General features: G+C 36.5%; 1 protein-coding gene across 3 annotated transcripts in view; it reads left to right on the top strand.

Annotated features, from left to right (window-relative positions):
• Positions 1 to 24339, top strand: part of adcy7 (adenylate cyclase 7) — a 66021-nt gene that overhangs the window by 39961 nt on the left and 1721 nt on the right. For 2 of the 3 annotated variants that reach the window (XM_032560296.1, XM_032560297.1), the window contains 22 exons: positions 292 to 441; positions 2024 to 2184; positions 4485 to 4596; positions 4875 to 5002; positions 5437 to 5595; positions 6580 to 6712; positions 7380 to 7559; positions 7836 to 7882; positions 10297 to 10356; positions 11122 to 11199; positions 14036 to 14105; positions 15009 to 15106; positions 15292 to 15376; positions 17039 to 17176; positions 17263 to 17325; positions 18308 to 18504; positions 18780 to 18888; positions 19017 to 19175; positions 20471 to 20617; positions 20778 to 20882; positions 21012 to 21126; positions 23746 to 23870. In XM_032560296.1, the coding sequence (XP_032416187.1) occupies positions 292 to 441; positions 2024 to 2184; positions 4485 to 4596; positions 4875 to 5002; positions 5437 to 5595; positions 6580 to 6712; positions 7380 to 7559; positions 7836 to 7882; positions 10297 to 10356; positions 11122 to 11199; positions 14036 to 14105; positions 15009 to 15106; positions 15292 to 15376; positions 17039 to 17176; positions 17263 to 17325; positions 18308 to 18504; positions 18780 to 18888; positions 19017 to 19175; positions 20471 to 20617; positions 20778 to 20882; positions 21012 to 21126; positions 23746 to 23870 (2619 nt within the window). The remainder of the gene's footprint in view (positions 1 to 291; positions 442 to 2023; positions 2185 to 4484; positions 4597 to 4874; positions 5003 to 5436; positions 5596 to 6579; positions 6713 to 7379; positions 7560 to 7835; positions 7883 to 10296; positions 10357 to 11121; positions 11200 to 14035; positions 14106 to 15008; positions 15107 to 15291; positions 15377 to 17038; positions 17177 to 17262; positions 17326 to 18307; positions 18505 to 18779; positions 18889 to 19016; positions 19176 to 20470; positions 20618 to 20777; positions 20883 to 21011; positions 21127 to 23745; positions 23871 to 24339) is intronic. The other variant, XM_032560298.1, reaches the window with a different exon arrangement.

The following is a 24339-nucleotide window of genomic DNA, read 5'->3' as shown; positions in this document are numbered from 1 at the left end:
TATTCAACAAAATTACAATATATATATATATTTATTTTTTTTCCACTCTGTTTAATGAATATTTATAACATATGAGTTTCACTTTCTAAATTGATATTGTGATATAAATGAACTGTTCAATGACATTCTGATTTACTGAGATGGATATTCAAATACATATAAGCAGCATTTTGCTAGTCTAAATACTTGATAGAGGATGAATTTAAAAACTAAATACGATATGCGTGGTTTGTATATGTAAATTGTGCACTAAAACTGTTACCCTATGCGCTACTGTGTCTCTCTGTGCAGTTACTGTCCAATGCTGTGGTGTTTGTGTGCGGCTGTGGAGTTGGAGCCTTTCACAAGGTTCTGATGGAAAAAACGCTAAGGCAGACCTTCCAGGATACTCTGAGGTGCCTAAGCATGCGGGTGAAGCTCGAGATAGAAAAGAGACAGCAGGTTAGTGGAAGCAAAAAGCTTGACCTTCCGAGAGTTTTTCATGTTATGTTGCAGACTTGGCTGAATAGTTGCATTTTGTCCAGGAAGTAGACAGAATTTCATGAGAATACCTGTGCAATGTTTCAAAAGCCCTTGAAAGTTTTGCTTATGTAAGCAACAATTATTCAACTGTGTTGTATTCTTTTCTAAAGAGATGTACTGGGTCACGTCACTGCAGCTCTGTGGGTATATGGCAAAACCTTTGCTTTTGCATGGAATGAATATCTCACTGAACCAAAACCAGGGCTGTTGATAAATTATGAAAATAGCCAATCAGTAATTCATTTCTAAGCAAAAGGCTGTGATGGTTCTCATGTTGACTTTGCTGTGGTTTTATTGGCACAAATCACTGTCAAGTTACATCACTCTTTAATGTCTTAAATTAGTTTCTGTCTCCTTGAATATCTAGGTAATTTATTGAAGTGTTTACAGACAATAATCATTAATCATGACATAAAAAAACATTAAAACATTGATGAATAATTACAAAAAGTGCAAAATCTGTGTTTATAAAATCTAAATCCCTGGTAAGAAAAAAAAGTAAAACTGTTTTGAAAATCTACCTAGAAGATTCTGGTTCCTCTGAAACAAATTTTTTATTGTCCAGCAGCATAGTGCATCAGAAGAATGTGAGGTTTATTCTCTCACATTCACTACAATTGATGCCAAATGTTTGAAATGTCTTCACAGTCATTGCTCATGTGAAAAGATTTTGCGAATTAATTGCACAAGCCTGGGCTCATCTCATGTAGTCAGAGCATGCAACCCTCTGCCCTCCTGGTGGCATAAGAAGAGATTACTCATTTCATGAAAAGTTGTCTCTCTAAATTCTGTTAATTAAGCTAATAAACTGTGAACACTGCTCTGGCCTTTGGCCACTGTAGAAACATGACCCTAGTAATAATTTTTACACACTAAAATACTGTTTTATGTTTTTGCTTTTGGGAAAACTCATTATCTGAAGAGACTGTATTTATTGGGTTATCAAAAAGTTTATATAAAACAAAACAAAAGGCTGCCAAAAGGAGTTACAGTGTTGCAACTTGTGCTGGTAAAATTAAGGATTTATATCATAAACGTAAGATGGCTAATTTTCTCACTGTGGGGTGTAGAGAGAGCATATCCCTCAATGCAGCCACCCAGGGTTTGCTTCTTGATCTTGGGACTTTGCTGCATGTCTTCCTATCTGACTACTGTCAATAAAGGCAACCAAAAGTTTCACATTCACAGGAAAGTAGAATTGTAAGACCACTATAGATAAAACTGCTGACTTCACACTTGTCCAGAAGATATTTATTAACTCCATGGATGGGACGCAAAAGGTTATTGCTAAAGAAGCTAGCTCCATTCAGAGTGCTGTGTCCAAAAATATTATTGGAAAGTGAACTGGAACGAAAAAGTGTGACAGAAGTAGTTTTTTTCCCCCTCCTTTTTGGGCTGGACCTTTCGTCTAAACACAACAGTCAAAAATAGGGATAATTTGCAGACTTGCCTTGATTACAGTTATTTAACAGATAATCTGTGTGTCTGTGTGTGTCTGTAGGAGAACCTGCTGCAGTCTGTGCTCCCCGTTTATATCTCTATGAAGATGATACTGGCAATAATGGAGAGGTTGCAAGACTGTAAAGATAAAGTTGAGCAGCAGCGGCTTGTGAAGGATAACAACTTTCATAGCCTTTACGTGAAGAGGCATGAGAATGTCAGGTATGACCAAAACACTAAATGTTTTATGGTGACTGTCATTCCTGTCAGTTTAATGTCTGACTTCCTGGTTCAACAATTTATTTTTAAATTGTAAAGACTCTTATGTTACTGACCAGGCATTACAACTTTTTGAGAGCAGACTTTTCATAAATCCTATTAGTATGTGGTGTGCAAAAGCCAGAAGAAGAACATCAAAAGAAGCTTATACTAACAAGTTTTTATAAAACTATAGATAAGTGTGTTTTTGGTGCACTGACCCAGATGCAGGTTTTTTTGTTTGTTTGAGGGTTTTATAATTTAGTAAGTGCTGACAGATATTACGGCAAACTAAAGTGAGCTTTGACCGATGGCTTACCAGTAAATTTGTTTCAACAAAGCTTTTGTGTGGACAAGCTTAAGTATGTTAAAACAGCTTTCCATCTGGCTTATAAAATGTAGAAATAAAAATAAAAGCACATCAGGCATTAAAAAAGATAAAGAATGTGAGCATAGTTTATTATCATAATAGTTTTCCAGAGCAAGCAACCTTATCGCTCTCTTTTCTTCTATGTTCATCAGGCTACAGTAAAAGGGTGCTGACTGACAGACTGTGCACCTTACTCTTTCCCTGTAATTACCTCGGTCAGGGCTGTGATTAGCTGTGTTGGCAGACTCATAAAGCACCTGGCCATTTTTAGTCAAGCTGTAGAACAATTCAAGACCGTGCAGCATCTGTGGCCCTCTGCATTTCAACACAGGGTCATTTCGAGTCAGACCATACTCAAGAGTACCTGTAATCATCTACCACATGGGGCGTGCCTTATTGCATGTTTAGCTCATTCAGCACCCTACATACTCAACATTGTGCATTATTGTAGAAAATATATTGCATTTAGGCTGGTGGCACAATTTTGATACTGAAATAATATCCTTAAGTTATATATTTTTTATGGATAGCACGCTTAAGTCAAATTAAAGCAAAGAGCAAAGTAACTGCTGCAGTTACTTAGGAGTTTGTTACGATCCCACTGAGGCCAGTTACATTAATTCCCAGTTGGTTTCCCTTGTGGTGTTGGGATCTCTTGAAAGGTCAAAAATATTTTCACTTTCCCTCTGAGGTTTGCTGACAGGAAGCTGAAATTGTGCTGAATCTGTGATTCAGCACTGAAACAGTCAGTCTTTTTAGTGAATCACTGATCAAGTGCACTGGGGGTCAATGGTAGAGTGAGCCAGGTGTTTTTATGTCTAAAGCTACTTACTCCGTGTCACAAGCCATAATGATTATAGGGATTAAAAGAATGGCTTCCTTTATTGACTCAGTTCTGGGAAGAAAAAATAAATAAAACCACAATTGTGGCTTATATCTTTTTGTTTATTAAACATTTAATTGTTAACTTTAAAGAGATTGATGTCAATTTCTATGATCAACCATTTAAAAGGAATTCATGGGACAAAAATAGAGCGTCTAGTGGGATTATTTTGGACAGATCAACATAACAAAGCACTTATATGAATTGGAAGGAAAGTGGTGCATTGTTTTCAAAGTTTCTTCAAAATAAAAAATAAAAAGCTTTTTTTGAAAAGATTCTGTCTTTTCTGAAAAGATTCTGTCAATGGGGACAGAATCTTATGTCCCCATTGACATAAGATTCCCAATGTTCCCAATGTACTTTCCCCATTGGGAAAGTACATGGTGAGGCCGCTTTTTACTGAAATTACAGCTGCAAGTCTTTTGGTTTTTGTCTTTATCAGCTTTTTACACCTCGAGCCTGAAATATTTGCACATTCTTTGCAAAATAGCTCATAATCAGGTTGGATGGAGAACATCTGTCGACATCATTTTAGGTCTGATTTATGATTCTGGGCAATTCTAACACATGCACATGCGTTGATTATGTTTCACATTAAGAAAAGAAGGTTTTGGGTGTTGCGTTTTCTACCTCGCATTTAGCTTTTCATATTGGGCAAACCCCTTAATTTTGGTCTCTTCTGACGAAAGCACCTTTTTATCCATGTTTATGGTCCCCAAAGAGCTTGTGAGAAACTGCAAATGGGATTTTTTTTCTTGCCACTTCTATAAATACCAGGTTTGCTATAGTAAGATCACATCCATCTGGTTTGTCCCAATAATTATTGAGTGTATTTTCATTATGTTGCTGAGACATTTGTTGTGGTTAATGGAAAAATTGTTTTCTGTGTGTTGGTCTATCACATAAAAATCTCAAGAAGAGACTTTTGTAAGTAATCGCGTTTAGAGTTTGAAAAATATTTGTTAATGGTTTTTTTTGTCCTTTTTTTTTTTTTTTTTTTTACCTTTTCAGCATTCTGTATGCAGACATTGTTGGCTTCACTCGTTTGGCCAGTGACTGTTCTCCTAAAGAGCTTGTACATATGCTCAATGAACTGTTTGGCAAATTTGACCAAATTGCCAAGGTGAGCTAAAACATGGTATTTTACCTTTATGACCTAAACAAACAATCATGTAGGAGTTGAATTCTTAGATTGAATGCCAGTTTTTGATTACAGTAATTTAATTTGGGACAGGGCATTTTCTGTTTTAGAATGTCATAAAGAAACCTGTTTGTCCTGCAGAACAGTAGGAAGGAAAATTACTGAACTGAGCAGTGTCCTGTTTACATGCATCTTTTGTTCCCTTTTTAGTTGCCTGGTTGCATAACAGTCTTGGAGTGAATCTCTCTTAATGTTTGCAGGAAAATGAATGCATGAGAATCAAGATCCTTGGAGACTGCTACTACTGTGTGTCAGGCCTGCCGGTGTCACTGCCTATGCATGCTAAGAACTGCGTTAAAATGGGCCTGGACATGTGTGAAGCTATTAAGTGAGTCTACCAACCATCACCTCTTATCTGCCAAATTTATTAGCATTTACATGAGAATTATTGTCTGTAAACCATATCCCACATTTAAGACTATAATCATGGACATTTTCAAATTTTAATGAAACTTTTGAAAACTTTGTCAGTCAGATTGTTGATATGATAATATCCTCTCAATGAGAGCCCACATAAATTGCCAGAGTGACTGGAGTTTTCTCCAGCTGTACTGAATATAGAGTAATGATATATAATTATAAAATGTTGATTTTAAAAAAGTAATGCACCAGTGAGTTAACATGTATAATCTTGTCAGTCAGACAGCAGCGTTTCACATAGACACAGAAGGGACATCAATGCTGCTTTGTTATTGTTGCTTTATTGGACAGATGCATATTATGTTCATACTGAGCCTTTAATTTTACTGAAATCTCCTCCAGGCAGGTACGGGATGCCACTGAAATAGACATCAACATGAGAGTGGGTGTTCACTCAGGTAACGTGCTCTGCGGTGTGATCGGCCTCAGAAAGTGGCAGTTTGATGTATGGTCACATGATGTCACGCTGGCCAATCACATGGAGTCAGGAGGCCTCCCAGGGTAAGTAGCTACACTTTCAGCTCTACATATACTGAATGACTCTGATATTTATTCATATTCAGGGAACCAACACTGGCTTATTTTAATACTTGCGTAATATTACATATTAGGACACATGTAATATTTCCTAATATTAGGAAATATTCCTATTTGATAGGAAATATTTTTAAAGAGTAAAGATTTGAAAAATTCCTTCAATAGAGGAAGTATTTAATAGGAAATATTAAATATTTCTTATTTAATATTAGGAAATATTAAATTCCTAATATTTCCCAATATTAGGAAATACTACAAAAGTCTTATGTTACATATTAGGGATTTATGTAATATGAGTCTGATATTGGCATCAGACTCATATTCTTTATGAGTATTTAAGATTTCAGCTGTTCTTTAAGATCAGCTGGTCTTTAAGATTTCAGCTGTCAATTTAGACTTTGATTGATTTCAGTTTTTTTCATACACTAAGGACTATAACGCATTAAAAAGAGCTGCAGATGTACATCTTTTACATGTTTTATATAGGGTATCATTTCAATATCCAACCAAAAATTTATAAAATAGAAGATTATCCTTATTTATGTATTACAAGATTGTTTATGACCTTTATCCTCTTTTTTTTTTTTTTTTTTTTACAAAACTCTAAGTTAATGTGCTCTTAACATTTTCACTTGTTCTGTGCAATGTCCTATTTAATAAAGATATTAATCAAATTTGTATTTGCATTGAGTGATACGGATATCTTGACCTAAATATTAGATGCATGCATACATAATATACTGTACATATTGTATATACATGTGATTCTACCGTCCCATAAACTGAGGCTTAACCAACGCCCTTCTATTTGGCGTTTTTTAAAAATAAAATTTATGACCAGGATTTATTTCTAGACTATAGAACATTGTGTACTGATTTAAAAGGGGATTAATAAAACTAAGTGACCCAAAATGTCATATTTTCTTTGTTTTGTGTTTATCTATTTAGGCGTGTCCATATCACAGAGGCAACTCTGAAGCACCTGAACAAGGCCTATGAAGTTGAAGAGGGAAACGGCCACCTGAGAGACTCCTACCTCAATGAACTCAATGTCAAGACATATCTAGTCATCGATCCGAGGGTATGTTCCCAGCCAGGCTTATTTATACAACAACTCTAGGACTGAGAGTGAAAACCCTTTTATCAAAACAGTGCAAGGATTCAGACCTCTGGAATGTTTTTCATTTTGCCAGTTTAAAACCACAAACACAAAAATCAACATATTTTATTGTGATTTGATGTGTTAGACCAACAGAAATGAATTGCATAATTGGGAAAGTAGAAAACATTATTAGCGGTTTCCGCACTTTTGAAAAGGAAAATCTGAAGAAAAAAAACATTTCATGAATTTGTATTTATGCACCTGAGTTAGCCATTGTAAAGTCCCGTTTTATTGCAATCCCAATATTTTGAGATTTAATATTTTGGGGGTTGATTTTAATTTGCTTTCCTTTAAAGAAGATGTGATTAGTGTTTCCTATGCAGCAAAGCCTATTATATTAGCTTGTAAAGAATAAAAGGTGAAGATGATTTTTGGAATATAAGGTGAAAATGATACTGTTTGAACCACCTGAAACAGTATCGTTGTTTTCTTTAACTGAATGCTTTGGCGATAAGTTGCATCTGTAATTCCTACAGAAGTAAAAAGAGAATCTTCCTGTGAAATTATTAAATCTCTGGAATTTCAAAGTTATATATACTGCATACATTAAATGCTAAGTAGCTTTTCTGCATGTTTGTGTGTGAAGTCGAAGGATCCATCACAGAGCACCCGGACCACTACTAAACCCAGGGTGAATGATGGACTGAAGATGAGGGCGTCGGTCCGTATGACCCGATACCTTGAAACCTGGGGGGCCGTCAAACCGTTTGCCCACCTGCAGGGCTTTACATCTGAAAACATTGTTTCCGCAAAAGGACGGTTCAAGGTTAGCACACCAGATTCTCTTGTTTATTTTGAATATTGTTTACATTATTAGGAAAAACATAACAAGGTAAAAAATTTATATCTTTTATTATCTTAAATATTCAGAAAAAACGTAATCACATAGTCATTTATGTTAAACAGATATTTTCCTATTTATTCCTGTTTACTCATTAGGTTGAATTATTCCATAAAGCAGAATATTGATATCCTAGAATTTTGTTGGGTGTCACCTTGAACACTTTTAATATTACTTTAATTCTGTTCCCATTTTCTACAGGACATCCCTTTACGAACCTCACCCACCGACTCCAAGAAAGCTGATAGGTAAGGAAAAGTTCAGATGCTTAAGGTATTTTGCCGAGTAATTTATGTGTAATGTAATGAAAAGAGAAATTATGGATGAATCGAGCTTCCCCCACAGATTCCCTCTGAACAGAATGACAACCTGGTTATTTAGTTGTACTTGATGTGGATGCTGCAGATCAGAATCATACTTACCAGCAACATTCTCATCATTCCTGTCTTTTAGTGTGTTTTTATATTTCAGTAACTATATTACCGGTACACATTTCTGCACAAAGTGCCACAAGTATCTGTATTCTAGTCATCACCATGTTCTTTAAAATTGTAATATAAAGAATGACTCTCAAAAGTGCAGGTTTTTTAGACCTTGATCAATAATCTTCAAGCTTCTTACACCCTTAATGTGACACGTATCCTGTCCAGCACTGTTAAGAAAATAATTTTTTTGAGGGGAACGATCAGGTGCAAAATGACGTTGGAGCCGTATTAGTGGTGTGTATACTTTTGAAGCCACTTTTCTTGCATGCATGGTAGCCATTTATGATTAGCCTTTGTGCTTTGGTGCTGCGCTGTGGTTTAAAGTTTTGACTCAAGGTATTGACTCAAGAGAGATGAAATGAGATAAAATCTGCAAATTAATTTTTTTCAGAAATAATTTGAAAGTTATTTACTATTCTCTCTCCAGTACACAATTATGCCCTATTTTCAATTTGGTTTATCACAGAAAATAAAATATAACATTACAACATTAAAAGGGAATGTATTTGTTCTCTGTAGTTACAAAACAAGCATCAAGTATAAATGATGTTATTGCTGAAAGAGATCAGGCTGGGTTGAAGGTTGATGTGGGTTAATGCATTGTATGTTGTTTTGACATAATAGATGACTGACTGGCATTCTTCTGTGTTGCTGCTTTACTTTCATACTTGCATTACATCGCGCTATCAGGTCATCTATGATACTTAAATCTTCTGGCATATCAGGCTGTTTTGTGCAGTTTTGTTAGGAGTACACTTCAAAATCTTAAGGTTAGCATTTATCTGTGTGTTATAGACAAATGTTACCACAGAGAAGCACATGTATTTATGATTAACAGACTGTAAAATGTAAGGTTATTACTTAGTTTTGCACACACAATTCACATCTCTTCTCAGATCTTCCATCTTTTATTTGCTTATGTAAACCTCATGGCCAACTACTTAAGGTCTTGAGGTCTGCCCACACTGAGCACAATGAATGTAACTACAGCTCTAAATTTGTTGATTGTTGTAAGAAACGACTGAAGTGGATACACTCAACATAACTATACGAACAATATTGTAACAATGACATCCTTGAAGCTTTGCGTGGTAGCTAAGTACTAAAGGGGAGATGAGAATTCATGAATTTTCCATATCGAAATTTTACAAAAAGTGATGGAACTGACAGATTAGTTTGTCTTAATCAATAAATGAAACTTGGTCTGTAGCTGCTGATAAAGTGGGATACTAAATCTGTATGTAATACTAAGCAACTGCTTCAGGTAAAGCGCTAACTATTATACACAATAATAGGTTATTGTGTATATTCTACAAAGATGTTGTCGCATTGGCCCAATGATAAAGTTACCGGTACCTGTTGTTCAGATGCTCTGTCTGGACCAACGAAGAGTCATTCACCTCATTATATCAAATGTTTGGAGTGGCCAACGTAGCTGCAAGATTAAGCCCCGACTTATGAGAAATTTAGCTGCTAATCATTTAAACACATGAGGGTAATAATAAACTGATGATAGAGCATTAAACTTTCAGCCCCAGATGGTCAAATTATCATTAAATAGGAAATAAAGACCTTGACATACATCTTTAAAAACCTCTGGAGATTTTTTTAATTATTGTTTGTGTGGGAGAAGACCTAACAATGCGCATTACTCTATAGATGAAACCCCAACCATGAAACAAGGTGGTGGTAGGATCATGCTGAGGGATGCTTTCTTTGAGCAGAGGTGATGCAGTTAAATACAGGGATATACTGGAAGAAAACCTGTTAATAACATGCATTGAGATGTGGGACTGAGGTTAACCTTTCAGAAGGTCAAAGATATAAAAGGTGTAGTAAGAGCAACAATTAAATAGTTTAAATCAAAGTATGTTTATGTATAAGATCGGGTCAGTCCATTTAGGAATATTTTTGCTTTCACCTGACAATTGTTAAATTTTACAGCGCATGAGCTAGTTTACAGTCCAGTTTTTAATTGCAGTGTGTGAAAATTAAAACAAAGCCCCCAAAAAAGGTCCATGAGGTAAGAATCCCTTTTTGGAAGCAAACTAAATTGGAACAGATTCAAAGAGATTTATTTTTCCTGTTTAGATTTTCCTGGTTAGACCTGCTCGTTGTGTGTTAGCTGCGCTCTTGTAATACATTTGTATTTTTGTCTTACTGTTGGATCCCACCAGCTTTGATGAGTCGCTTGAAGAGCCATTCTCCTTGTCCACCCCTCAACTCAGCAACCATAAGTGAGTGGGGCTTTTATGACCCACAGGCTCCTCAACCCAATCAGTGCAGTAGTTCTCAGCCTCCAGGCCTTTTCCACAACCTACAACAATATGGGCTTGCTCTTAAGCATTGCTGACAAAAAAATCCCTTAGATGTTAGGCTATGAGTTTTTTCATTAACTTTTTTGTTTTTAATTAGCTTCTAGTGCTTTCCCTTTATTTTTTAAGTACTTACCCTTACCCTGGTACTGCTCCTCACCACCTATAAAGCTGTGGTGTTTTGATCCTCAGGATGAGAACTACTGTTTTCTAAATATTTTTTGCTCTCCCTACACTAACCAATTGAATAGTAAAATATTGTTTTCTTCATCTCACTAACTTCTAACTCTTTTTAGCAGGGCACTACATAACCATAAGTGCTGTAGACTCAGAGTAGTGGACTGACATGCTGCTATTAACACTGACCACCTACTTGGGCTTTTTTGTATCAAGGTCTGCAGATCTCTCTGAGTGTTTCCTTCCTGATCTAGCTGGAGAATATGGCAGAAACACACCAAGTTTCTTTGGGATAGATTAATACACCCTGTCATGCATCCTGAACTGCCCCCTTAAACTCTCGCATAAATACAAACTAGTTTTCTCTTTTCTCACTAATGTTCTTACTTAGTAACCAAAATGAACCTAAATGCAGATTTAGTGTTCCTTCATTCTGTTCGGATGTGGCTGTGTGTCTCAAAGTGTGTCCGGTTGCTGCTTCCTAATTATGTCTTGTGCTCTCTGGTGCAGGATCAAATCCCAGAGGACTAAGTTTGATGAGCAGCTGCACAACGAGATGACCACTGCAATAGATGAGCTCAGCAGCAAGTAGGCCGTTCATTCTAAAGTTTATTTATTTATGTATGTAAATGTATGCATTGCTTCATGAAAAGTATCTCATTAAGCAGTTCTGGTTTAGGTTTAATTAAGAAATGCTAGCATACGATAGGTTTATGCCCGGCATTGTTAATTGATGTTTAGATTCAAACATCCTGGTGTTATAGATTGCAATTGAATAAACAAAAAAATATACCCTTAAAGTGTAGGACATTATATATTTGCAAAAAACATATAGACTGAACTGACTGACCCATTGGCTGTACAGTACAAAGCTTTAGCCTGCAGTGAAGCAGCAGCTGCTCTGAATCTGCATGAATTTGATTATGGTGCATCAGGTTCTTTATTAATGTAATGTTGAGTCTGGAGTTGATTCAGAGATAAATATAGGTTAAAGACTTGTTTTTGCAGCCACATAGTAGCCACATTTTTACCTGAGGGAGAAAAATATACACGTGCGCCTTAGAAAACATTTGTTTAGTGTATTCTGTATTTGCATTAAGGATACACTTTATATATGTAAATTGTTTATAGCCTTCTACTATATGTAGTCTTATGATAAAGCATCTTCCCCCTTATAGATTTAATCTGTTTTTACTCTTTTGTCTTATTTAAATATTTCAGATTATGAAATACGTTTTATTGGCTAGCATAAATGCAAAATGCAGTTCTCAAATTATGATTTCTTTTATTAAGGAAAGAAGCAACCTAACCAGCCCGGCCCTATGTGCAATAGTAATAATCGCCACCTTGTAACATCATGAATCAACTGTTATTAAACTTGTTGTTTAATTTTAGTAGCTATACAGCCAGATCTATAGTATAAATACATATCTAAAATAGAACTTGTCTGCCAGTTTGAAGTAGACAAAAATAAATAAATAAATCTCATAAATCAAGATGGTTTCTCCATTTATAGAAATGTTTACGTAGGTGAGAAAGACAATTATGTATGTGGAATGAGCTACATGCTGTAAATCATTGCTTAGGCTTTGGGACTCTTTGTGAGCCACAGAGAAAACATGGAACAATGATGATCCTTTAAAACGGGCTGGACTGACAGAAGTATTTCAAGTGAGCATCAACAATTCATCCAGCAGATCACAAAAGAACCTAGAACAGCATCTAAAGCTCAATAATCCTCACCTATCTCAGTTAAGGTCACATGTCAGAATTCAAGTCAGAAAACTTGTTTGAAGACTCAAGAAAAGTAGGCCAAATTTCACCAGCAGTGATCTAAATCAGTCACTGCCAGTTATTGCCAACGCTTCATGGTAGTCAGTGCTGCCAAGCCAACCATTTATGTTTCCAAGGCAATTACTGGTTGTTTTGGCCGCTTTGTTTCCTTAATAACTGAAATAATAATTTATTTTGTATTTGCTTAGGTTGTATTTGTTTGATGTCAAAATTAAAAGATCTGAAAAATGTCACTGACTAAACATGCAAAAACAGCATAACCCTGTTATGCAATGAAATAACCAGAAAATGCTCAGAACTGCACATAGTAGAAAGATGGAGCAGATGGCTGTGTTATTTAAAAAGATTTATCAAGAGCTCTGAAAAATAATCCACCCATGTAGTGATAAGAAAAACACTAAACATGATTGACCTCCACATTCCAATTATATTTTTGTGTTTGGTGATTTGCTGTGCTGATCCTGTAGATTACATGTAGGACGTGTGTTCAAACGCTGTAGATAAAACATATATTATATGGTGCCGCTGCCATGTAATGACAGCAGGTTTTTGATCCACTCCTCAGAAATGATGCATGCCGTTTTTGTTGGCTGATCATTAAGTAACACAACCTCATGACTTGATGTTTTCTTGGCATTCTTTGCAGCATATCTTTGGCTAATCCTTTAGGTTTAAATCACTTTTTGTGACAATGAAAATTGCCTACTGATGTGATGTGAATATAAACCTCCAGAAGGTGGAAAACAGCCCACAATTAAAAAGATGGAAATTGCAGAGAAGGCTCACTATGTTCAGCTCAGCTGAAGACATGATTTCATATTTGGAGGATGCTTTTTTATGCAAATACAGGTTTGAGATAAAATGTGAGAAAAATACTCTGCATGGCCCAGTCACCATGAGCACAGCCTCATCTGCAGCAGATGAAAATCTAGGAAGTTTTGCATAATTAGCTTTTAGCAGATAGGAAATCTGAGCCATTTTTGTTTGTTAAAAAGACAAAAATCTTTCTAGGGTGTAAGGTAGATTTTCCTCTTACTGAGATGTTTTCTTACATGATGAACAGAAATTAAGATGCGAATTCGACTTTGCACTTTGTAAGGTCACTAACAATTTACCGATTTACCAACTACATGCTATTACAAGTGCAACAATCTGCAATTATGTGGCTTTCTTTTAAAATTGCTTCTATTTGTCAAGTGATTTGTTTGTGGCATGGTGGCATGGGAACAATCACCTCATCTTGAGTGTGAACAAAATAAGAGATGATTTTAGATTTCAGGAGAACCTGCAATATGCCCATCATGGGAGAATCAGTGGAGGACTATAAAAACCTCAGTATTCAGCAAGACAACAGGCTCAACGTGAGCAAAGTTGCATAAAAAATTAGACAAAGTAGACTGTACTTCTTGTGGAAGTGTCAGTTCTTCAGATGCTTTATAAAATGAACACAATTCAAAAAGTGTCTTCAGTCAGAGGCTCCTTTAATGCTGACTGCTACAGAAGAGCCCATTTAAACAGACTCTTCTGGATAAACTTGGTGAACTTCCTGCAGCATTTATTTTTCTGGAGTTTAATTAAGTGTGTTAGAATGTAAAATAATAATCAGATTTCTTTTCTTCTCTTCTCGTAGGCAGTGGTCGAAGTCTGAAGAGAGCAGAAGGGTAGCCTTGTGGTTTCCAAAAAAAGAATTAGAAAAGCAGGTAGGTTTGACTTTGGTTATTGAAATCATTAATTATTTTTGGATGCACATAAATTGCTTTGATACAACAGCATAAATGGTGGTTTGATTTTATTTTGAACAAATAAAGAACAAAATAAATAGGATTTATTTTGGATTTTCTCTCATCCACAAAGGCAAAATTAAGAGACAGACTTAAACATACCCTTTCGCCTTCTACTACATTTAATCTGGTGATTGCAGGAGTTGAGTAATTTGGAGGTAATCTGGAGGTAATCTGCTCAACCTCTGTCTCATGATTTCACACCAAGCTGTATCCAACCTCAGCTGTCTGACCCAAACGGTTCCTCTTTTGATAAAGACAAATAATTAATATGTTCGGTGAAAACCCAGAACAACGTAACCTGGCAGACACAGAAACACTAATGCTGCTGTCCTAGAGGAGGATGTTCAACTATCACATGGAGTAAAATTTGCATCTGCCCACAGGCGCAAGCAAAATAAAACTTCAGGGGATTTTTTTTTTTTTTTACAGTCAGAACAAAGAGCGAACTGTTTGACTGTTTCAGATCTAAACACACTACTCCAGGTACCGAGCACAGTGGTGACAACATCATGTTTTTGGTCTGGTTCTTTGCCATTAGCATTGCTCAAAGTGGGTAGAATGAAGAAGATGGAGGACTACTTCCAAATGTATTAACTTCACCTTAAGTCAACAGCTGGAGAGTTAAAATGTGGAGATAATTCTGTTTTTTAACATACAGCAAAACTGATTTTGGAATGGATAAATATTAAACTGAGGTTGCAGAATCATTCCTCTCAGAGGAAAAGAATAAAAATGCATCGTTAAAAACCCCAAAGCCTCATTCAAATGTATATGTAAACCTGCAAACAGAGCAGCATTTTCTTCTTTTCCTCTCCTTAGTACCGATTCTTGGACTTGCCGATGTTCCAGCACTATGTGGGATGTGCAACCTTCATCTTCCTCTGTATCTTTGTAATTCAAATACTTGTCACAAAGAAGTAAGTAAAACCATATTTCCATTTTCACTAAAAGTCTGTTCTACCCTCATTGTGCTAAAAAACAACACAAGGCTTTTGTTGTCTTGTGCTTTTCAGAGATTTAGACAGTTGTTATTGTTTCAAAGAAAGCCATAAAATTAAACCTCTGGATGAAAAAAAAATCTAACTGATTTTGTCTCTATCAGCAGGGAACAGGGGTTGACATACTTTGGAGTGTTGGTTTCTATTCTGGTGGTGATTTTGGCCATCTGTTATGCGGGTCATTTGCAGGTCAGTATGATTAACGTTTACTATGACTGATCTTTTAATTCACAAATTTTCAGGCCATGTTAGAATCTGTGTTTGAAGAAAATGGAAAAGACCTGTGCATTGCTTGCTACCCTCTAGATGGATAATGTAATAAGATGTAATTCAGGTGTTTTGTTTCATTGTGACCTGGCCCATTTCTGCAGCATATGTGCATGACTGAAGTGTTTTGCTCTTGAACACTCAATATCCTTTTGAATTAAAAGGAAAATTTAATGTGAAATCTTTTCCACATTTCTGCTCTTCTTTTGTGCTAATGTCATACAAGGGAATCTTATACAGTAATAGTGAAGACTTAATTAAAAAATAATTTTAGTGGGAATGCATCTGTGGCAGCATTCTTTTTTCCCCCCTTTTTGCTTTCTAGCAATTATCTTCCAGAAGCGGAGTGGAGATGAAATTTAACATCACAACCCTTGTTCAATACTGGAAAGGGAACATTAAAGTTTAAGGATGTCGAGTGCATTTGGACATATTTAACCGCTTTTGCTATTTTGCCTTAAAATTATCCTGAATAAACCTGTTAGATTGACCAGATCAAGCTTTTATTCTATGCAGAATAAAAGCTTGTAAGCGTTCTGACCTTTAGTTAATTACTGATTTTTGTGACCTTTAAGTGTCATACACAAAGAGCTGACAGATTAAGGTCTGTTTAAATGTGTCGAATTAGCTCTTAAATGAATTATTTAGCAAATTCAGAAATTATTAAATGCTTTTAAATAATCCTCAATTAATCCATAGCTAATTAACATTAGTAATCTTGAACAATTTCAGCCTGGAGATAATATTTTATCTACAATGACAGATTGTTTGCATTCTGTCTCCAACTTTCTTTAGCATATAGAAAGTTAGCAAGTGACACTGAACATGTTGGCAGTATGGGTAAAGAGTAAAAAAAAATAAACTTAGTAAAATGTTGTAACCAATATTTGCAAAAAAATATTAAAGCTTACAATGTGAATAAGCAGATTGCCTGTTTTTGTTCAGTTTCTCTAAGTATGTGACTAATGTTATCAATCAGAATTTTAATTCATAAAGTCATTTCTTTGAACTCCAGAGAAGAAAAATTTTGATAAAAGTTAAATTGTTCATCTTAAATCAAATTAATGTTTTATTACCTATTCATAAAACTGCATTAATATAGTTTAATGTAATCAATGCTAAACTGAATAGAAATGATCAAAGACATTAAGTTATTAGTTTTTTTGTCTTTCGAACTGCAGAAGTGTTGGCTAAGTATAAAAACCCCCACTTCCTGTTATAATTCAAAGACAAAACACCAACTATAAAGCTGGCAAGTTTAAAAAAAAAGATTGTGAAATAGAAGTTATATAAATTTTTTTAGGATTAGCTTAAGTTGAACTATTAAAACCTAAACATGCCCTTCAAAGTAATGTTTGAATTGTTGCAGCTTCCTTTTTGACAAGGCAGATGAAAACCGACAGTCAGTTCATCACAGTTTTCTCCCCAAAAACAAATTCTTCTTCTGAATTAAATCATCTGCAAGTCACTGACACATGATGTCTGGAGACGGCTGACTGGGCGAAGAGTCACATGCTCCTTTCACATGTCTGAATCCACCTTTTCCTCTCATCTTTTCTTCTCACTTCTCTTTATCCTCTGCAGCGTGTGTTTCCACACAAGCTGTCAGGGTGTCGGTTGCTGCCAGCTGTATCGGAGGCGGTGGTGAAGCGGCCATGTCTGCGCCTCCCCCTGGCAACCATTACCGCTGCGGTCATCATTATGTCGGCGATGTTTAACCTGGTAGGACAATGTTCACAATTTGGGCTCCGAGTCAAATCAGGTTGGCTTGTCAATCAAATTGAAATTTTTATTTCATCTCTTGGCAGCGTTTCTTTTTCCAGAATGACTTGCCACGGAACATAAAGACTGACGACTTCATGTCACTGCCTGTGAGTGGAGGATTTGTTAACTATAATTTGTGTTTTAGTTAGTCCCACAGAGTGTTACTGCCTCGATACATAAACTTGGGGAAACACAAACCTCACACAACTCATCCCAGATATACAGTACAGTGTCATGCACAAGAGTTTAACCGCCTTGATCTTTTCCAACTAGTTTTTGTAATAGACCAACACAAAGTGGTTCATATTTTTTGAAGGGAAAAGAAAACGACCTATGGTTTTGACAGAAAAGTGTGTTGTGCATTTTTTTTCTGACCCCTGGTTCTACCAACCTTTCACTACAGCTCCAGCTCCCAGGCACTTGACTGTGTGTAGAGACTATATTTGTTGCCCATTTTTTGTTTTTGCCTAACAGCTCAAACTTAAAAAGATTAAATGTGAAGTATAAATAATCAAATATTTTAAGGTTTCTACAAATTCTTAGGTCTGAGCTTTGACTGGGCAAGTTTAGTACATGAATACGCTTTGATACAAACCAACTCCAGTCCTCCTGTAATTGGCCATCCTATCCAGCTTCGTACTTGAGGTCGTGGTGGTAGATGACTTTAGCCCCAGTCTCAAGTCTTTTGCAGCCCCTAACAGGTTTTCTGTCAGAATTGCCTTGTGTTTGCTCACATCCACCAAGTCTGACCAGCTTCCTCATCCCTGCTAATTTGATGCTATTTTCACATCCCAAATTATTCACAGCTTTGTGTTGGTCTATCAAGTCGAATCCAACTTAAATACATTAAAGTTTGTAGTTGTAACAGACAAAAAGTCAAAGGAGTCTAAGTATTTTTGCAAGGCACTGGAATTATTACTTCATAATAAAGATTTGCAGGATTAAATAAAAGTTTCCTTTATTGGACATGTAAAATATTTTCTAGATAATTGTTTTAGTTGTTTGCATACCATTTAAACATGACAGATATTTTTTGTGTTAGACTTGTATTGCCTGTATGATCCCCTTTGTCCTCTCTCTGTCCCTCAGTACTCTGTATGCTGCTGGAGCCTGTCGCTCATTGCATGTGGAGTCTTTCTGCGAGTGAGCTTAGAGCTCAAAGTGCTCCTCCTCTTTGTTGCATCCATCTTGTACTACTACATCATCTTCAGCCACCAACTTCTTAATACCCACTTCTCGAAGTTTGAAAACTTCTCCCAATACTACAACAGATTTAACTGCAGCGAGTAGGTCAAAAATTCTGAAGCACATTTTATTGGAAGAAGACTGTCAGTGACGTTTCCTTTTACGTTGTTAACACTGATGGACAAAGTTTTTGACTGATAAGGTTACATTTCATCTGGTTTTAAACCGGGTGTGTTTTATTAAAGCTTGTACATTTTTTTAGTTTGTATTAACTGAAAAAACACAAACTGAATGGTGAAAAAATATTCATGTTTTCATTCTGAACAATTTTGCAAAATGTATTCCTGAATAGAGACTTCTCATTTTTGTTCTGCAGGATGACAAATGACACCCTGCCATGCACTGGGTTTGTCAAAGACCTTCAGATTATGAGCGGCATCGACATCATGCTGTTTCTAGTCACCATGCTCATCATATCGCTGCAGGTATGATATTTTTCTTCTTTAGTTGCTTTTCTTTTGTATCCCCAACAGTTCTGGCAGAAGAAAACTGAATGCATTAACGCCCACACTACTGCTGCATTTTGTAACATCACCGCGGGTCTGCCTCCTAGAACGACAACTGCTTTCGGCAGGACTTCCAGCTCAAGTACAAGAACCGCACGGAGCAGGACGAGATTGAGACGAGGGAGAACCTGAACCGTCTGCTGCTGGAAAACGTGCTGCCTGCCCACGTGGCAGCGCTGTTTGTCGGTGAGAACAAGAAGAACGAGGTGAGATTTTCAAGGCATTTCAGCTGAATCCTTCAGGTTAAGCCATCTGGTTGCTAGGCACTAGAAGATAATTGATGCAGAGGAAGAAAAATACTACCAGTGAAACGCCTTAATACAAGTCATTTTCTAAGCTGAAACCAAAACTCTGAATTCACAGGTTTCTGATTCTGCAAATTGTATTTTAGTGTTTTTATATTTGAAGGTGACAAGAATCCAGTAGTACTTATTTGGCTTGTAAAATGCCAAATAAGTACTATTTTACAAAACCTATTTTACATTCATGAATTCAATATCCTCAGTAAAACATACAACTCTACTCATCCAACTCATGGGATTATCACGTTACTGCTAATATTAATGCTGCTTTCTCAGAAAATCTGAGCCTGAAGCCTGATGCTCTGTTGTTGTGTCTGGCTTCTCTCATCTTCCTCTTGAACTACACCACTTAGATTCTGTGTGGTGTTCATGTATGTTTGTTGGCTAGCAAATCACCATAATACAATGGTCACTAAAGCAGGAATGGATAGTTTTGGCAGCTTCCAAGTCCAGCTGGAAACAAATCAGCATCAGGAGAGGGAAGTTTGAGCTACCCCAGGGATCTAGCTGTATTGATATTGGACTTGGAAATACATCAGCAGATAACATGGCTCCTCAAATCATCACAGATTGGAAACTTCACTCCAACATCCTAAAGCAACTAGGATGTTGTTCCTCTTCTGTCTTAATTTATTTCCTAATTAAATGAAACGTTTACTTTGATCTGATAAGAGGACTTTGGACCACTGAGTTAGGATGCTTTGACCATTGCTTCTGGTTCAGAAGAAGCTTAACTCATGAATTTGCTGTGGCTACCCATGTTTTTTGTCAACCTTTACTTTTATATCTTTTCTGCTTCCACTCAACTTTCCATTAATATGATTGGATAAAACCTTTTGTATCGGTTACTCTCCTTGTGTAAGATGTTAATAAATGTCTAATAGACAACTGTGAACACCATGGTTTTCTCCATAATAATGTTTGGCCATAATATAACATTTCTGTGTTAAAGTCCATTTGTTGGCTATAAGTGATAGTCAAATTTTCACAGAAGGCTTATTTCTGAGTTTTATCAATGTAGTTAACAGGAATTCATGTCAAATACATCACAGTCCATAATAAATCATTACTATATAAGCTTCATATTACACACACCTGTATATTAATAGAATTTAGCTCATAACAATGAATTATCCTAATGTTTTTTAACAAAGTCATGAGACTGAAAATAAAACCCATGTGTTTTTGTTTCTGAACAGGACCTGTACTACAAGTCCTATGACTGCGTCTGCGTGATGTTTGCCTCTGTGCCCAATTTCAAAGAGTTTTACACTGAGTGCGATATTAACAAGGAGGGCTTGGAATGCCTCAGGCTGCTCAATGAGATCATCGCTGATTTTGATGAGGTCAGCAGAATAAAAATAGAAAAGACATTCTTTCCTGTTGCTATTGCCACTCATTGCATCTTCCTTGGCATGTTAATTATCTGGACTTTTGATACATGCAGGGAAAAAAAAACATGATAACAGGTGAACATTTCTCATTTATTTTCCTGTAATCCTCCAGCTGCTCTCCAAGCCAAAGTTCAGTGGTGTGGAGAAGATCAAGACAATTGGCAGCACCTACATGGCAACGGCGGGGCTTAGTGGGCCTGGCCATGAAAACCATCAGGTGGGCTTGAGTAGCGCTTCACCTTCGGGTCAGGCAGGGGTCAGACGAGCTGTTTCAAAGGAGTCTCTACTCGTGCTTGAAATGTTGTGGGTATTGAGTTGATTCTGTTATCCTCATGTGTGTTTTCAGGACATAGAGAAGAAGCAGGCCCAGATAGGAATCATGGTGGAGTTCGCCATTGCTATGAATGGCAAGTTGGATGTAATCAACAGACATTCCTTCAACACCTTCAGGCTTCGAGTGGGTGAGTGTGCAGAGCAGCTGGGCAGCCGAAACCTTTATTGACTGTATAAAGCTACACCATCATCTGGCTGGTCTCCTTAGTTACCCTACACATGATTGGCATTTATGTCCTGCTTTTACAGTCTGATCTGAAGCACTGAGCAGTTTTTAGGTTATTATTTTACAGACTGTTAGCAGCTTCTCACAATGAACCTGCTTTTACAGAATCATGTTATTGGGACTAACCTTTTCACATTGTTTCATGTTAAAGCCATGAATCACAATTTACTCCACTGGGATTTTATGTGAAAGACCAACACAATAAATTGAATCATGTACTGGAGCGAGTAATGGTGGTGTGCATTTGTATTGAGCTGTCTTTACTCAGAGACCCCTAAATAAAGTCCTGTACACCAATTGACACAGATGTGTGTTAGAGAAAATCAGCGAGCAACATCACCATGAAGGTCAAGGGTCACAGCAGACAGTTCAGGGAGAGAGTTGTGGAGAAGTTTGAAGCAGAGTTTGACTTGAACACGAGATCATAAGCTTTGCATATTTCTCTGTGCTCTATTCAAATTATCACTCAAAAATGGAAAGTAGTGCAGCAGAAGTGCAAGCCTGTGTCTGAGCCAAGATGGCTGTGGTTGCACTAGAGGAGCTGCAGAGATTCGCAGCTCAAGCTCAGATAACTATTAGCCCTGACCTGGACAATGTTACTTTTAAGGGTGAGGTGCAAGAAAAGAGTAACAGCTTAAAGAAAGCCATCAGAGGTCATATTTACAGTCAGCCATGAGACATTTAGGGACCAGCAAACATTGGAATGAAGCTGCTTGGTCAGATGAGACCAAAATGGAGCTTTTAGCCTCCCAGCAAAACATAATCTGTGGCTGAGAACTAACACAAAACATCACCCTAAGCACACAGTCCCCATGGTTAAACAGGATGCTGGCAGTGTCATACTGTGGGAATGCTTTCCTTGAGGAGGATCAGAAATACCTCAGACAACTGCTGAGGTTCACCTTCTACCAGAACAATAGCACTAAACTCTGTTGGAGTTTGAAGAATGAACAAAAGTTTGAGACTGTGGCTATGAAAGCCAGTGGAGACATTTCCCAAAAGTCTTGCTGCTGTAATTCCAGAAACAGTGCTAATTAGGGCTGCTAAATGTAAATGTACGCAACACTTTTTAGATTTTTAGCTATTAAAATTTAGAAAATGATGATGCATCTTTTTCCTTTCCCTTACATTGCATTATTGTCCATTATTTTGTGTGGTCTTAAACATAAAATCTTGAATTTATAGCTGTCCAAAACTTGAAAAAGATAAAGTGATCCAAATACTGCCATTTCATTTAACTACACCAGATATAGAAGCAGAATATTCGATACATTAAGACACATTAACGCCTCTAAGCTCTCTACTGTCTAGAGAGATGACTCTAATCAGATAAGTTTGTTTAGGTTTATAGAAACATTAACATTATTTAACAGATAAAATAAAGGTGCGGAAAACATCTGTTGTGCTATTACACATTTCTTAATGTATGAATCTTCATTAAAAATATAGGAGTACCACCATAATGAGGACAGACACACAATTGCATCTAGAAACCAGAGTCAGAACTCTGACTTTTTATAGAATGGGCCTTTGGATTTAAGGCAAATACAATTTTTTAAGAGGAAATCATAGAATATGTCAGAAGATGAGGCAATCCATTAGAGAAAGGCAACAAAATGAATCTAAAATATTTTTAATTGTCCTAAATTATCAGGATTTTAGAATCAGAAATCCAGTGGGTTGAATAAAACATGCTTACAATGGGATAGAGAGAAACAATCTGGGACAAATGTACGATTTTCTGTGATGAGCCATCAATCTGAGCTGGATGTGATGCTGGAGTTCGAGTCAGTCCAGGTCTGTAGAACATGTAAAACAGCTCCATAAAGATGACAGACAAAAAGACCTTCTCTGTGAATTTGCTATAATTGTGGATTTTAATAAGCAGTCATTAACAAAAGAAAAATGTAAACAAGGCTCCATCCTTTAGATTTTATCCTTCAACTGTTAGAGGAGAAAGTTGGAACGTGGCCCGTTTGTTAGTCCAGGCCTCAAAGAATTCACCGAAAATAAAAACCCACCACCTGTGACTGTGTTTCATGATTACTTTGGAGTAGATTACTTTAGATGACTTTAAATTACATAGTGAATCTAACATCCAAAATGGGTTAATTTAATTTCTGTGGAAAATTGTGTCTGAGTCATAAAAGTATTTTCTGCTGCATTAGTCGGTTTTTATGAATCGTATCAGACCCGTTTCAACCTATGTACGTAAATGCAGATTCATGCATGCGTAGTGTTTAAACAGCAGTTTGCCTGGGTTAGCCACTGGGAGCTATACACTCCTCAACAGACAGTATTTGAATAAAAGACTGTATTAGATTAATTTGTTCTGATGAAGGGGCACAATCAGGAAATCTTTGTAGTTTGTTATCACGATAAAAAACAAACCTGCAGCACACCACACCTCTGGTAATGAAGGAACAGTTTTGTATTTGTATTCTTCCCTTGTGACTTTCTTTTCCTACTCGTAATGTAATAAGATACGGATATAAAACTAATCTTCTTTTCCCTCTCTAAGGAATTAATCATGGCCCAGTGATAGCTGGAGTGATCGGGGCGAGGAAACCTCAGTATGACATCTGGGGCAACACAGTGAATGTAGCCAGCAGAATGGAGAGCACTGGAGAAATGGGAAAGATCCAGGTTGGTTTCAGTATGGCTTTGCTCGTTTTTGTGTTTATGCATGTTTTCATGCCTCTTTCATAAAGGCCAGATTTCTACTCTAGTAACTTTCCTGTAAACATATTCTCCCACATCATCTGTGGATCTTTGCAGTTCCTCCAGAGTTGACATTGTTCTCATGTTGCTTCTCTGGTTAATGCCTTCCAGTGTGACTCTAAATAACTTTGGCTTAACTACAACTAATGTTTGTACATATAGAAAAAATGCTGGTTTTAGTAATTGCATAGAATTTCCACAACAGAATGAGACTAAAAATACATAAAATTTATTTGTCACTGAGTTGGAAACTGTGCTTACCGTAATTTTCCGCTAATATAGCTTCCTATAGAAGAAAACGTGTCCATCGTTTATGCAAAAATAGAAACAAAATTGTGGTCATTTAAATAGGACAAATCACAAATCTAATCACAAATTTTAAGTTGCTTTTTAA

The sequence above is a fragment of the Xiphophorus hellerii genome, chromosome 4 (assembly GCF_003331165.1).
Source record: "Xiphophorus hellerii strain 12219 chromosome 4, Xiphophorus_hellerii-4.1, whole genome shotgun sequence".
Taxonomy (NCBI): Eukaryota; Metazoa; Chordata; class Actinopteri; order Cyprinodontiformes; family Poeciliidae; genus Xiphophorus; species Xiphophorus hellerii.
This window is presented reverse-complemented; position numbering and strand designations above follow the sequence as displayed.